Consider the following 13,650-nt stretch of genomic DNA (forward strand, 5'->3'; position numbering starts at 1 on the left):
TTCCTTGGTAAAGGGCCAGCACTGACTGAATTGTTCGGCCTTCACTGTGCCCTGCCTCCTGCTTTTGTCTCATCCGAAGGCATTTCCAGGAACCAGTCTTTCCACTCACACTCTCTCTCTCTCTCTCTTTTTTTTTTTTTTTCTTCTTTACCTGTAGAAATCCTTGCCACTCTGAAAGGCCACTCCGGCCTGGTTAAGGGGCTCACCTGGGATCCTGTTGGGAAATACATTGCCTCCCAAGCTGACGACCGAAGCTTGAAGGTCTGGCGAACGATGGATTGGCAGCTAGAAACCAACATCACCAAACCCTTTGATGAAGTACGTATCGCCATCTTCGCCATCTGAACATATCCGTCCATCGCTCCGTCCTTCCGCAGTCGGGCTGACAGATGCTTCCAAGTCAGTTCCAAGGCGTCCGCTTGCCTGAAACTCTTTAAAGCAGCTGCATCGTTTCCTGGAATCTCGTAGCGGAAAGGCCCAGCTACTTGAAAAAGTTGCAGAGAGCAGTTTAATGTTCACACTCTGCACGCCCCCCCTTTTTTTGGCGGGGGGGGGGCGGAATCAGATACAAAGTGCCACTGTAGGAAAGGATCAGGCTTTGTGTGTGTGTGGGGGGGGACAAACGCGTCATCAGTTTCAAGTCCCTTTAGGCCAGGCATGTCAAACTCGCGATGTCGCGTGACGTAACGCGACTTTTTCCCCGTTGCCGGCAATGGGGAGGGTGCGGTTTCGTTGTGATGCATTCGGCCCGCAGACCGGCAGTTTGACATGCCTGCTTTATGCCCACAAGAGACATACTGCTAAGCTTGTAAGCCGCCCTGAGTCTTCGGAGAAGGTCGGGATATAAATGTAATAAAAATAGATAAAATAAATTAAGCCCAGCCCACCTTGAATTCCATTGGCTCTTATCTACCGCCAGTTTGATTTGACCGTTAGTAGCTCAGATTTTTGTAGAGAGCAATTTGAACCGCCTGGACTCTTGATTCCCTACGCTTGATAGCCGCATGGTCCTGTTCCACAACATAGGTAGTCCTCGACTTGCAACATTCTGCTTTTAGTAGCCGTTCGAAGTGACAACAGCCCTGAGAACAGCGACTTATGACCGTTTTTCACAATTATGACCGGTGTAGCACCCACCACGTCCACATGATCCAAATTCAGACGCTTGGGCAACTGACTCATATTTATGACGGTTGCAGCGTCCCAGGGGCAACCTCCCGACAAGCAAAGTCAGTGGGCGAAGCCCAGTTCTTTTAACAACCGTGTCACTAGCTTAACAACCGTGTCACTAGCTTAACAACTGTGTCACTAGCTTAACAACCGCAGTGATGCATTTAACGGCGTTGGAAAGAAAGGTTGTAAAATGGGGCAAAATTCACTCAAGTGTCTCACTTAGCAGCGGAAATTTTGGGCTCCCTTGTGGTCATACGTCCGGGACTACCTGCATTATATCCACCAGATGCTTTAGGGTGATACGTCCCATGGCTGTAGAACGGGTCTTCAAATTCAGCCCTTTTACGACTGGTGGACTTCAACTCCCAGAATTCTTCATCCAGGCACCTCTGGCTGAGGCATTCTGGGAGTTGAAGTCCACGAGTCGTAAAAGGGCCGAGTTTGAAGACCCTTGCTGTAGAAAATCCTAATAGCTCTGCTTATTTCTTACGTGCTTCTCCGCCTGTGTACCTTTGCAAAAAAAACCCAACAACCCTGACTTAGCTTTGTGCACGCTGTCCTCGCTCTCTTTCAGTGTGGAGGCACAACACACGTGTTGCGCATCAGCTGGTCTCCTGACGGCCACTATCTGGTCTCGGCTCACGCCATGAATAATTCCGGGCCCACCGCCCAGATCATTGAAAGGGACGGATGGAAAACCAACATGGATTTTGTTGGCCACCGCAAAGCAGTGACTGTAGTGGTGAGTCCTTTCCCATCCTGAAATTAATCACATGACCCTCGGGATGCTTTGACGGTCATAAGTGGGAGGACCGGTCCTGAGTCATTTTTTCCCCAGTGGTGTCCTGATTTCAAACAGCCGCTTAAGCCACGTGGCCCTTCAAACTTTGGCTCTTTGATGGCTTGTGGACTTCGACTCCCAGAATTCCTCAGCCAGGCAAGCTGGCTGAGGAATTCTGGGAGTTGAAGTCCACGAGCCATCAAAGGGCCAAGTTGGAAGACCCCTGGCTTAAGAGCTGGTTTGTAAGTTGAGAACCACCTGCGAAGTACCTGCTGGTTCCTTTTCTTAAAGTACCTTTTTTTAAAATAAAATAAAAATATTAAATTTAAAAAAAACCTTGATTTTTCTTTCCAGAAATTCAACCCAAAAATCTTTAAAAAGAAGCAAAAGAATGGCAGCTCTACCAAAGCAAGCTGCCCTTATTGCTGTTGTGCAGTTGGCAGCAAAGACCGGTCTCTTTCCGTCTGGGTAAGTAACTCTTCTGGGACGCGGTGGCTCAGTGGGTTAGGACGCTGAGCTTATCGATCAGATGGTCGGCAGTTTGGCGGGTCGAATCCCGAGTGCCGCGTAACAGAGTGAGCGCCTGTTACTCGTCCCAGCTTCTGCCAACCTAGCAGTTCAAAAGCACGTAAAAATGCAAGTAGAAAAATAGGGACCACTACGGTGGGAAGGTAACAGCGTTCCGTGCGCCTTTGGCGTCTAGTCATACCAGCCACATGACCACGGAGACGTCCTCGGACAAGCGCTGGCTCTTCGGCTTTGAAACGGAGATGAGCACCGGCCCCTAGAGTCAGAAACGACTAGCACGCATGTGCGGGGGAACCTTTACTTTAAGTAACTGTTTTGGTCAGCTTTAAGCGGTTAGGTCAGGGGTGGAGAACCTTGGCTCTTTCAAGACTTATGGACCTCAACTCCCAGCATGGCTGGCTCAGGAATTCTGGGAGTTGAAGTCCACAAGTCATCAAAGAGCCAAGGTTCCCCACCCCTGGGGGTAGGTGGTCTTTTGCGTGTGCTGTATTTTTGCAAAATCGAATCAAAAAATTTGGGCCCTTCTCGGGATGACGTTTTTTTAGTCAGGGATATCCAAACTTGGCAACTTTTTAAGACTGGCGGACTTCAACTCCCAGCGTGGCTGGCTGGAGAATTCTGGGAGTTGAAGTCCGCAAGTCGTAAACATTGCCAAGGTTGGACGCCCCGGTTTTAGGCTTCTTCAGATTCAGATCCTGGTTTGCTTTTAAACTCATCTCAGACTAAGCCAGGTTCCATGTTCTTCGAAGAATTGGGTTGTTTTTTTTAAAAGGCCCACCTTGTGAGTTTTCAATCCCTTCCCCTTTAAAACATGCAGAAGAGAATGTGGGGGGTGCTTGTGGGATACACCCATTTTTTTTGAAAGGCGATCAAATGGCCAATCAAAGCATTTTGCATTGGCAGCCAAATCAGACTGCTGTAATTTCTACTAGATTATTAAAAGTTATATTCCGTCCTCCTCCAGATTCAAACATGGGGAGTTTGCGGTCCCAATGTTGTTCTGAAATTCAGATTTTGCTGCCTAACAGCAATTCCTAGCAGTCCTTAGTTTTGCCATACCATTGGCAGCTGCTTGGAATTGCACTGTACAGCTGTTCCTCAAGTTACGACTGTAACGTCCATTACGGTTGTAGCGCTTATGAAAGTGTTAGGTGACCAACCTGATTTCGTGAAATATTTTGTGGCAATCATTCAGCAGCCTAAGTGCAAACGCCCCAGTTGTTTACTGTAGCAACGTTTTGCCAATTGTGCTGTTTTTCCCCCGGCAAAACCATCGTAAACCGCGGTCTCGAGAGTTTGCCGATAGGCATAAATCAGCAAATGGGCATAAATCGAGGACCACCGCCGACATGATTTGAAGGCCTCATGTTCCCACCAATTTGCTTAAATTTTCCACTCTTAGTTACTCTTTGTAGCACAGATGAATGTATGCTAACTTAAGCACATCGTTAAATCTCAGGATGCGAGACTCCTTTTGTGATACTCATATGCCTGTAATTTTGTTTTTAGCTGACGTGTCTGAAAAGGCCTTTGGTTGTCATACATGAGCTATTCGACAAGTCCATCATGGATATTTCATGGTAAGATAGCTTTCACGGGCACTTTCCTTCAGAAGTTGTGGGTGCTCAGCCATGACTGGAGTTTTTGAGGAAGAGATTGGACAACGGTTTGTCTGAAATGGTATAGGGCAAGGGTCTTGCAACTTGGCCCTTTTAGGACTTGTGGACTTCAACTCCCAGAATTCCTCAGCCAGGCACGCTGCTGGCCGAAGAACTCTGGGAGTTGAAGTCCACAAGTCATCAAAGGGCCAGGTCTGAAGAACCCTGGTATAGAGTTTCCTGTTGAGCAGGGGGTTGGACTAGGAAGACCTCCGTGGTCCCTTCCAACTCTTGTCATTTTGTCATCATCCTACCGAAGAAGCTTCTTGGATGAGAAGCGAAACGTCTTAAAGGAAAAACAAAGGGGGGAGGGGGGGAAGCACCTTTGGGAACCTGGGCGACTGAGAATCTCCAGAGACATTTTGTTTCTTCTCCTTCAGGACTTTGAACGGCCTTGGCATTTTAGTGTGTTCCATGGATGGGTCCGTGGCGTTTCTGGATTTTTCCCAAGACGAGCTGGGCGACCCGCTCAGCGAGGAAGAGAAGGTGCCCGTGGTGGTTTTGTTGAGCATTCTAACCTTTCGAATTTCTTCTATTTTTAAATAAATACCAGACTGCCTAGAGCAGAGGTGCCCGGCCTTTGGGGCATCACTAGGGATCACCGGTTCCGTGGAGAGAGGTTTTTTCCACGGGCTGGAGAGTGCGTGTTTTTGAGTGCTGCCTGCATCCCGCGGATGGGGCTTTGCTTGTTCGTGCGGACCGGTTGCTGGTGTGCCACGGACCGGGGGCATTGGGGGGGGTGTCTGATCCAGAGGACGCCGCTTATGTTCTGATGTTCTTACCCCTTTCCAGAGCAACATCCACCAGTCTACCTACGGTAAAAGTTTAGCTATAATGACGGAGGCCCATCTTTCGACGGCCATTATTGAGAATCCGGAGATGCTCAAGTACCAGCAAAGGCAGCAGCAAGCGGAGAAGAAGAACGAGTCCCTGCGGGACGGAGCTGGTCTGGGAGTAGCAGTCACAGCTCCTAAGGTGGCCAGCATGGTGAATGGAGAAAGCTTAGAGGACATTCGAAAGGTAGTTTTTCCCTGGTCCCTGGTTCATTCCTTGGTCCTTCTTTTTAATAAACCCATAAACTAAAATATGCATATAATGATGTAGCCGTGGAAGATCTGATGCCTCTTTGATAGACGATAGCCTCCCTTCCTCCCTCCCTCCCTTTTCTTCTTTCCTACCATCCTTTCTTTCTTCCTTCCTACCTTCCCTCCTTCCTACCTTCCCTTCCTTTTCTTCTTTCCTTCCTTCCTCCCTCCCTCCCTCCCTCCCTTCTTTCCTGCCTTCCTTTCTTCCTTCCTACCTTCCCTTCCTTTTCTTCTTTCCTTCCTTCCTCCTCCCCTCCCTTCCTTCCTTTTCTTCTTTCCTTCCTTCCTTCCTCTCTCCCTCCCTCCCTCCCTCCCTCCCTTCCTTCCTTCCTTCCTTCCTTCCCTCCCTCCCTCCCTCCCTCCCTTCCTTCCTTTTCTTCTTTCCTTCCTTCCTCCTTCCCTCCCTCCCTCCCTTCCTTTTCTTCTTTCCTCCTTCCCTTCCTTCCTTCCTTCCTTCCTTCCTTCCTTCCTTCCTTCCCTTTTCCTTCTTTCCTACCTTCCTTCCTCCCTTTCTACCCCCCTTCCTATCCCGCTTCCTCCCTGCCACTTCTTTCCTCCTCTCTTTTCAGGTGTACGTTCCTTCCTTCTTCCCTCCCTCCCTCTCTATCCCTCTTCCAATTGCCTTTCCTCTCTGTCTTCTCTTTAGAGCTCTACCTTCCTTCCTATTCTGTGCCCAGGGAACACAAGGTTGAGGCAGTCCGTCGTTAACAGAGGAAGCAAAACTGCCCTTAAAAGTAGATTTCTCGATTAACGCCCTTTAAATATGTCATTGGGAGTTTAAAAAAACACAAAACCACACCAATGGCCAAAAGGAAAATAGGGACCTTTCATATCAACGTAAGAGATATTTTGATATATCTATTTATTTAATATTGCTTTATCCACCCCTTTTATACAGCCACCATATAAAACCTATAAAACTATAAAACCAAACGCCTAGTAATCCTATTTCTTCCTGGCAGAACCTATTAAAGAAACAAGTTGAGACGCGGACAGCTGACGGCCGGCGAAGGATCACACCGCTCTGCATAGCTCAGCTGGACACAGGGTACCATTTTCAAAATATTTTCGACTTTTGTTTCGTTTTGTTCCAAAAGTGGCAGCGGACAAAACGTTTCCGCTCTCTCAGCCCTAGGAAGAAGCAGGCCTGGCCAAACCACTTTCAAAGGGACCTCACCCCCTCCAGCTAGGACTGCAAAGAATTAACGAGATGTATCCAAATATCGCCTCTCCTTTTTTAAAAATAAAAATAAAAATAAAAATCACAGATTTCAGTGTGATTCATAAGTCCTCAACTTACGACGAAAATTGGGAGCGGAAGCTCTGTTGCCAAGCGAGACACAGTTGTTTGGCGCATTGTGCCCAATCGTACAATCCTTTTTTTGGGGTGGGGTGGTTAGGCAAACCACCACAGCCATAAAGCGAATCGTGCTATTGTGTAGTCAATCCGCCACTCTTCTGAACTGAATCGTCCCGATTTCTTAACATAGTAGTCCTTAAGCGAATCCGGCTTGCCCCGTGGATTTTGCTTGTCAGAAGCCAAATTGGGAAGGTCACCTATTGGCGATCACGTCACCGCCCGGGATGCGGCCCCCTGTCGTAAAAGGCCTGCTGGTTTCCCAAAGATTTAAATTTTTTTGATCGTGTGACCTGGGGACGCTGCGACGGCAGTGAGCGTCATAAAGTCACTGTTTTCTGTCGTTTTTTTCTGTTCAGCCCTCGAACAAACCCTGGTTAGTGGAAGATGACCTACAGTATACGAGACCTATTTCAAACATTGGCCCTTGGTCGGTCCGGTGGGGATCATAGATACACGCCCCCATGTACCCTGACGGCCTTTCTTTTTCCCACAGGGATTTTTCGACCGCCCTCTTTAACAGCATCCCACTCTCTGGGTCCTTAGCTGGGTCCATGATGTCAGCTTCCCAGACAAATCAGCTCATAGCGTTAGATTACAACACGGCCAACTCCCTGAGCACCGCTAAGCCTGCCTTAGAGCCCATGGCAGCGGCCGCTAAATCGGCGGAAGACGTAGCCAACAAGGATGGGTGAGCATCAAAGAAAGGCCTTGTCCTCCTGACCTGGGTTGATGACTAAGGACCCGTTCACCGAAGCGTGGGTTGGCGTATAGTGAGGAGGACGTCCCACAGGTGTTTTTTTTTTCAGGAGGCAACTGGACTTCCTTGTTTTTCTTGGAAGACGTTTCGCTTCTTATCCCAAAAGCTTCTTCCCCTCTGTCTGGATGGTGTGGAAACGGAAGGATTGATACTCCCTTTGCAGACGGCTGGTCATTTGCGTCCTGTTAGAGAGTCGCCGAGGCCACCTGGAGCTTTGCCTGTGTCCTCAGGGTCACCTGAGTGGTGCAAATGGGTGTGGAGCCTTCTTGGAGCTACGGAAAGGACCGTGTTGTAGACTGGAGATCCATGATGTCATAATCCCTCCTCCTCTGTGGAGGGAGTCATTGAGGACACAGATAAACCTCCAGGGGGATACAGCTTGCCTGGTGCTTCTCTAGAAGGTGTCCCCAATCTTTAACGTAATAGATGCCCAGCAAGCCGTATCCCTTTCTGCGATCTGGATTGGTCCTAGTCCTGTGAATACTTCTCAAGCTTGGCAACTTGAAGCTGCGTGGACTTCAACTCCCAGAATTCCGGGAGTTGAAGTCGGCAAGTCATAAAAAAGGGCCAGGAATTTTGGCCGGCACATTTTTGAGAGTTGAAGTCCACGCACCTTCAGGCTGCTAATGTTGAGAACTAACTGCTTTTAAAAAGTGAGACCTTATGCCCTCCTCGCCCCCCCCCCCAAATTCAACAGGGTAGGGGATAGACCCTCCAACTGTCCATTGATGCTATTTCTTGCCGCTTGTGAGCAGAGATTGCCGGATGCGTGATTCAAGTGTGTGTGTTTTGTGCTTTCTCTCTTCCCAGTGTGAACGCTACCTCGGCTTCAGCTGCCCTCCCAGCCTCTTCGTCCACGGTGCTGCCCACCCCACCTAAGATTGAGCCCATGAAGGCTTTTGATTCTCGGTTTACAGAGCGATCCAAAGCCACCTCAGGGACTTCCCCCGTCTCGCACGCCAATCAGGTTCCCTTGGACAGGTGAGGTGCAGAACCGTTTCAGCTCGACACCCTATTTTTTTTTTCGGCAAAGGAGAAAGCACCACGCTGGTCTCCTCTTGTTTTTCTGAGAGATGCAGTCCAATGGATGCTGGCTTAGGGGGAACGGGAGGTGGACAGGGTCTCCAGCGTTGCCCTTCACAAATTTAAATGTCCACTAGATGGCAGCAAAGAGACCCAGGCACTCTCGTTCTTTGGTGCCCTCTAGTGGTCAGCCAAATATTTACAATCTGGATCTGAAACCCTAATTTATTTATTTTGTACCTTGGCTTTTATACTTTTTAGAAATAGCTCAAGACCGCAGACATGTCTAACACCCCTGCTTCCTCCTATTTTCTCCACAACAGCCCTGTAAGGTGCATTGGGCTGAGAGTGACTGGCCCAAAGGCATGAAGCCCAGCCAGCTTTCATGCTTAAGGTGGAACTAGAACTCAGAGTCTTCCACAGGGGTCTTCAAACTTGGCCCTTTTATGACTCGTGGACTTCAACTCCCAGAATTCCTCAGCCAGGCACACATAATTAGTGGAAGAGTTACCACCCGGTGATCTTTTCAAAGCACAGGTGGTGTTTTTAATCCTCCAACATGTAAAGCGACCTTTTTGGCATTGTATATTGCACATTACAGGTGGCTCTCGACTTACGACTGCGACTGAGCAAATTTTTTTTTCCTATGGGTTGAGACATCTGTTAGGGGAATTTTGCCCCGTTTTACGACCTTTCTTGCCTCTGCTGTTAAGCGAATCACTGCAGTTGATTAAGTTAGTAACCCGGTCGTTAAGGGAATCTGGCTTCCTCCGTTGGGTTTTGGTTGTCGGAAGGTCACAAAAGGGGATCCTGTGCAACCGTCGTAAGTATGAACCAGTTGCCCTTTTTACGACACGTGTGCCTGGCTGAGGAATTCTGGGAGTTGACGTCCACAAGTTTGAAGACACCACCCCCCCCGGTCTGCCATTTTCTAGCCTGGTTCCTTAAAAACTGGATCAAACTGGTTTTGTTTTGGGATTTTTTTGCTGCAGAGTGAAGGAGCAGAACTCTCTTCGGGAAAGCAAACCCAGAGATCTCCTTGAAAGTAGCAGCGACAGCGAAGAAAAACTCTCCATCAAACCCTCGTCGCTCTCCAAGCGAAAGTTGGACCTTGAAGTTGAAAAGAAGAAAAAAGGAAGACCTCGGAAAGACTCCCGCCTCATGCCCGTCACTTTAACCGTTCAGGTAACCCAAGGCCGGTCGCCGTCTCTCTCCGACACGCGACGACGGCAGCTCCATTTCCTTTCTTCTCTTTTTTGTCCCCCCATTTGAGAAACCAGACTGTACGTTTCTGAATCTAGCTGCGGGCAAATTAAGCCAATCATCATGGTGTATTGCCTAGTCCAGGGGTAGGCAACCTCGGCTCTTTTATGACTCATGGACTTCAACTCCCAGAATTCCTGAGTCAGCCGAGGTTGCCTACCCCTGGACTAGAGCATGGCTGGCTGGGGAATTCTGGGACTTGAAGTCCATGAGTCATAAAAGAGCCGAGGTTGCCTACCCCTGGCCTAGTAGCCCCGTGGATGTTAGCTAGTGGAGTAATGAAACACTTGCAAGAAGACAGCCAAGCTCAGAGAGCACCGTAGTCCAACCCTGCGCTGCAGATATTCTTTCCTCTTGGCTTGCTGGCACCTGGTGGCGCAGCCGTTAGAATGCAGTATATTGCAGGCAAACTCTGCCCACAGCCTGGAGTTCAATCCTGACGGGGCTCAAGGTTGACTCAGCTGTCCATCCTTCCAAGGTCTCGGTACATTGAGGACCCAGATTGTTTGGGACCGATCTGGCTGGCATTGTAAACTGCTCAGAGCGTGCTGTAAAACAGAGGTCCCCAACCTTTTGGGCACCAGGGACCAGTTCCATGGTTTTTCCACAGACCAGACGGGGCATGGTTTCACGTACTTCCTGCATCCTGCGGATGCGGCTTTGCTTGTTTGCGCGGATCGGTTTCTGGTATGCTGCGGCCCGGTACCGGTCCACAAACCAGGGTTTGGGGACCCCTGCTGTAAATCACTGTGGGGCAGCGTATACGTCTAGGGCAGGGGTAAACAACCTTGGCTCTTTTATGACTCGTGGGCTTCAACTCCCAGAATTCCTGAGCCAGCCATGCTGAGGGGAAAGGGAGAGGTTTCCAAGCTGAGCCATGCTGGCTCGGGAATTCTGGGAGTTGAGGTCCACGAGTCATCAAAGAGCCAAGGTTACCTACCCCTGGTCTAGGTGCTATTGCTAGCTATTGCTATTGAGAACAAACAGTGGTCTCGATAGATAGATATAGATATAGATATAGATAATAATAGCAATAATAATACCATTTTCCAGAGCAGGTCTGTGATTAGAACGGAGGTTTATAGTAGACTATAGGGACGCGGTGGCTCAGTGGGTTTGGACGCTGAGCTTGTCGATCAGAAGGTCAGCAGTTTGGCGGGTCGAATCCCGAGTGCCGCGTAACAGAGTGAGCACCTGTTACTCGTCCCAGCTTCTGCCAACCTAGCAGTTCGAAAGCACGTAAAAATGCAAGTAGAAAAATAGGGACCACTCCGGTGGGAAGGTAACAGCGTTCCGTGCGCCTTTGGCGTCTAGTCATGCCGGCCACATGACCACGGAGACGTCCTCGGACAAGCGCTGGCTCTTTGGCTTTGAAATGGAGATGAACACCGGCCCCTAGAGTCGGAAACGACTAGCACGCGTGTGCAGTGGAACCTTTACCTTTACCTTTTATAGATATATAGATATAAATATAGATATAGATACACTTGATTTAATTGATTCCACTCTTCTAAGAAGCGATTTTTCTCACCAAACACACGTGCACTTCAGCCTGGCTGGGTTATTTCAAACCCAGCTCAGATTCACCATGCAGAGTTCTTCTGAAGACCAGCTAGATCAGCGTCCCCCCCCCCCCTTTCGCCCCAAACATTTGGGCACCAGGGACCGCTTCTGTGGAGAAAGGGTTTTCCGTGGACCAGAGGGGGCCTGGTTTTGTGTGTTGCCTGCATCCCATGGATAGGGCTTTGCTTGTTTGGGCGGACCAGTTGCTGGCATGCCGCGGCCCGATACCGGTCCATGGACCAAGGATTGGGGACCCCTGAGCTAGATTGCATAATTTGATCAGCCAGCTGAATTTGTGCCGGAGTGGAGCTGAGAGGGGCCTAACTGCTTCTCATCGTGTTTTGTTTTGTCTCCCAGTCTCCAGCTATATTAGCTTCCGAGAAGGATGGTGCTTGCCACAGTACACCCTTAGCACTTAAACTGCCGATGCCAGTCCTACAGAAATCGTTCGCATTACAGGTAAGAGGTGGACTGCATTTGTTACTAGGTTCTTCTCCTGCCCTTCTTCTACCTGTCTAACCTGGAATCAAAGGCAGGGCCCCCAAAGCAAAGAATCCCTGGGATTTTTATTTATTTAAAAATGCACGCCGGAGGAATTCCCTTCAGTAAATGACGCTGCCCTACAGACAAATGGATGCGCTCATATTTATACATACAGGTAGTCCTCGACTTTTACAATCACAGTTGGGGCCCAAACTTTCTGTTGCTAAGTCAGACATTTGTTAAGTGAGTTTTGACCCGTTTTATGGCCTTGTTTGACACCGTCGTTAAGAGAATCCCTGCAGTTGTTAAGTTAGCAGCACGGTCGTTAAGCGAATCTGCCCCCCCCCTTGACTTTGCTTGTCGGAAGGTTGCAAAAGGGGATCACGTGACCCCGGGACAAGCGCAGCCGTCATAAATATGAGTCAGTGGGCAAGCGTCCGAATTTTGACCACAGGACCGCGGGGAGGCTGCAGCGGTCGTGGGTGTGAAAAACGGTCGTAAGCCACTTTTTTGAGTGTCGTAACTTTGAACAGTTGTAAGTTAAGGACTGCCTGTATTAAAAAAAGAGAAAATAATACAGTCATGCAGATGCATAGGTAATGGGTGTTGGAATCATAATTAGCAAACCCCGGTTTATTTCCCCACCCCTCTAATTTAAGCAAGAATTCTTGTCTTAATGAAAAGAAACATACTGGTTAAGAAATTTTGGTAAAGCTTACTGAGAACCAGAGATTTCAAGTTTGTCTCAATTAATACACATTCCTTCTGTGTTTCTATTTTGCTAATATGCCTCCACTCCTCCAAGAATTTGTCTGTCTGTCTGTCTGTCTGTCTGTCTCTATCTATCTATCTATCTATCTATCTATCTATCTATCTATCTATCTATCTATCTATCTATCTATCTATCTAAATTTCTAAATATATATCTAAATATATATCTAAATATATTTCTTCTTAGCTACTCTATCTAGTTCAGCTTTATCTATGTCTGTCTCTCTGTCTGTCTGTCTATCTATCATCTATCTATCTATCTATCTATCTATCTATCTATCTATCTAAATTTCTAAATATATATCTAAATATATATCTAAATATATTTCTTAGCTACTCTATCTAGTTCAGCTTTATCTATGTCTGTCTCTCTGTCTGTCTATCTATCATCTATCTATCTATCTATCTATCTATCTATCTATCTATCTATCTATCTATATCTATCTATATCTAAATATATATCTATCTAAATATATATCTAAATATATATCTAAATATCTATATTTCTTCTTAGCTACTCTAGTTCAGCTTTATCTGTCTGTCTGTCTACCTATGTAAATATCAATCTAAATATATTTTTTCTTAGCTACTCTTATTTCAGCTCTATATCTATATCAATCATCTATCTAAATATCAATTTAAATATATTTCTTCTTAGCTACTCCATTTCAGTTTTATATCTATCTATCTAAATATCAATCTGAATATCTATATTTTTTCTTAGCTACTCTGTTTCAGCTCTATATATATATCAATCATCTATCTATCTAAATATCAATCTAAATATATTTCTTCTTAGCTACTCTATTTCAATTTTATATCTATCTATCATCCATCCATCTATCTATCTATCTATCTATCTATCTATCTATCTATCTATCTATCTTTTTTCTATCTCTGTCGGTCTGTCTATCTCGAGTAGAGGAACATGCCAGCACCTCCCCTTTTAACTACACCCCAGATCAGGTTCTTCACAAACCTCCAGATTTCTCCACTGGCTTGAACTGGGATAGCTCGGGTTGAAAGGAAATCTCTCTTGCAGGTGAGCTCCGATCCCTCCATGTATATCGAAGTGGAAAACGAGATCACAGCCGTGGGAGGGTCCAAACTCAGCAGGCTGAAATGCAACCGAGAAGGGAAAAAGTGGGAAACGGTGCTCACCAGCCGAATTCTCTCCGCGGCGGGAAGCTGGTAAGCGTCTGGGT

General features: G+C 47.4%; 1 protein-coding gene across 4 annotated transcripts in view; it reads left to right on the forward strand.

Annotated features, from left to right (window-relative positions):
* HIRA (histone cell cycle regulator) overlaps window positions 1–13,650 on the forward strand; it is a 31,726-nt gene that overhangs the window by 10,632 nt on the left and 7,444 nt on the right. For 2 of the 4 annotated variants that reach the window (XM_081338677.1, XM_081338680.1), the window contains exons 7-18: window positions 158–318; window positions 1,748–1,915; window positions 2,309–2,422; window positions 3,992–4,062; window positions 4,521–4,626; window positions 4,933–5,160; window positions 6,188–6,273; window positions 7,079–7,273; window positions 8,153–8,323; window positions 9,358–9,550; window positions 11,549–11,650; window positions 13,488–13,636. In XM_081338677.1, coding sequence (XP_081194803.1) covers window positions 158–318; window positions 1,748–1,915; window positions 2,309–2,422; window positions 3,992–4,062; window positions 4,521–4,626; window positions 4,933–5,160; window positions 6,188–6,273; window positions 7,079–7,273; window positions 8,153–8,323; window positions 9,358–9,550; window positions 11,549–11,650; window positions 13,488–13,636 — 1,744 coding nt within the window. The remainder of the gene's footprint in view (window positions 1–157; window positions 319–1,747; window positions 1,916–2,308; window positions 2,423–3,991; window positions 4,063–4,520; window positions 4,627–4,932; window positions 5,161–6,187; window positions 6,274–7,078; window positions 7,274–8,152; window positions 8,324–9,357; window positions 9,551–11,548; window positions 11,651–13,487; window positions 13,637–13,650) is intronic. The other 2 variants (XM_081338678.1, XM_081338679.1) reach the window with 2 other exon arrangements.

Source organism: Vipera berus, assembly GCF_964194415.1.
Source record: "Vipera berus genome assembly, chromosome: 14".
NCBI lineage: Eukaryota > Metazoa > Chordata > Lepidosauria > Squamata > Viperidae > Vipera > Vipera berus.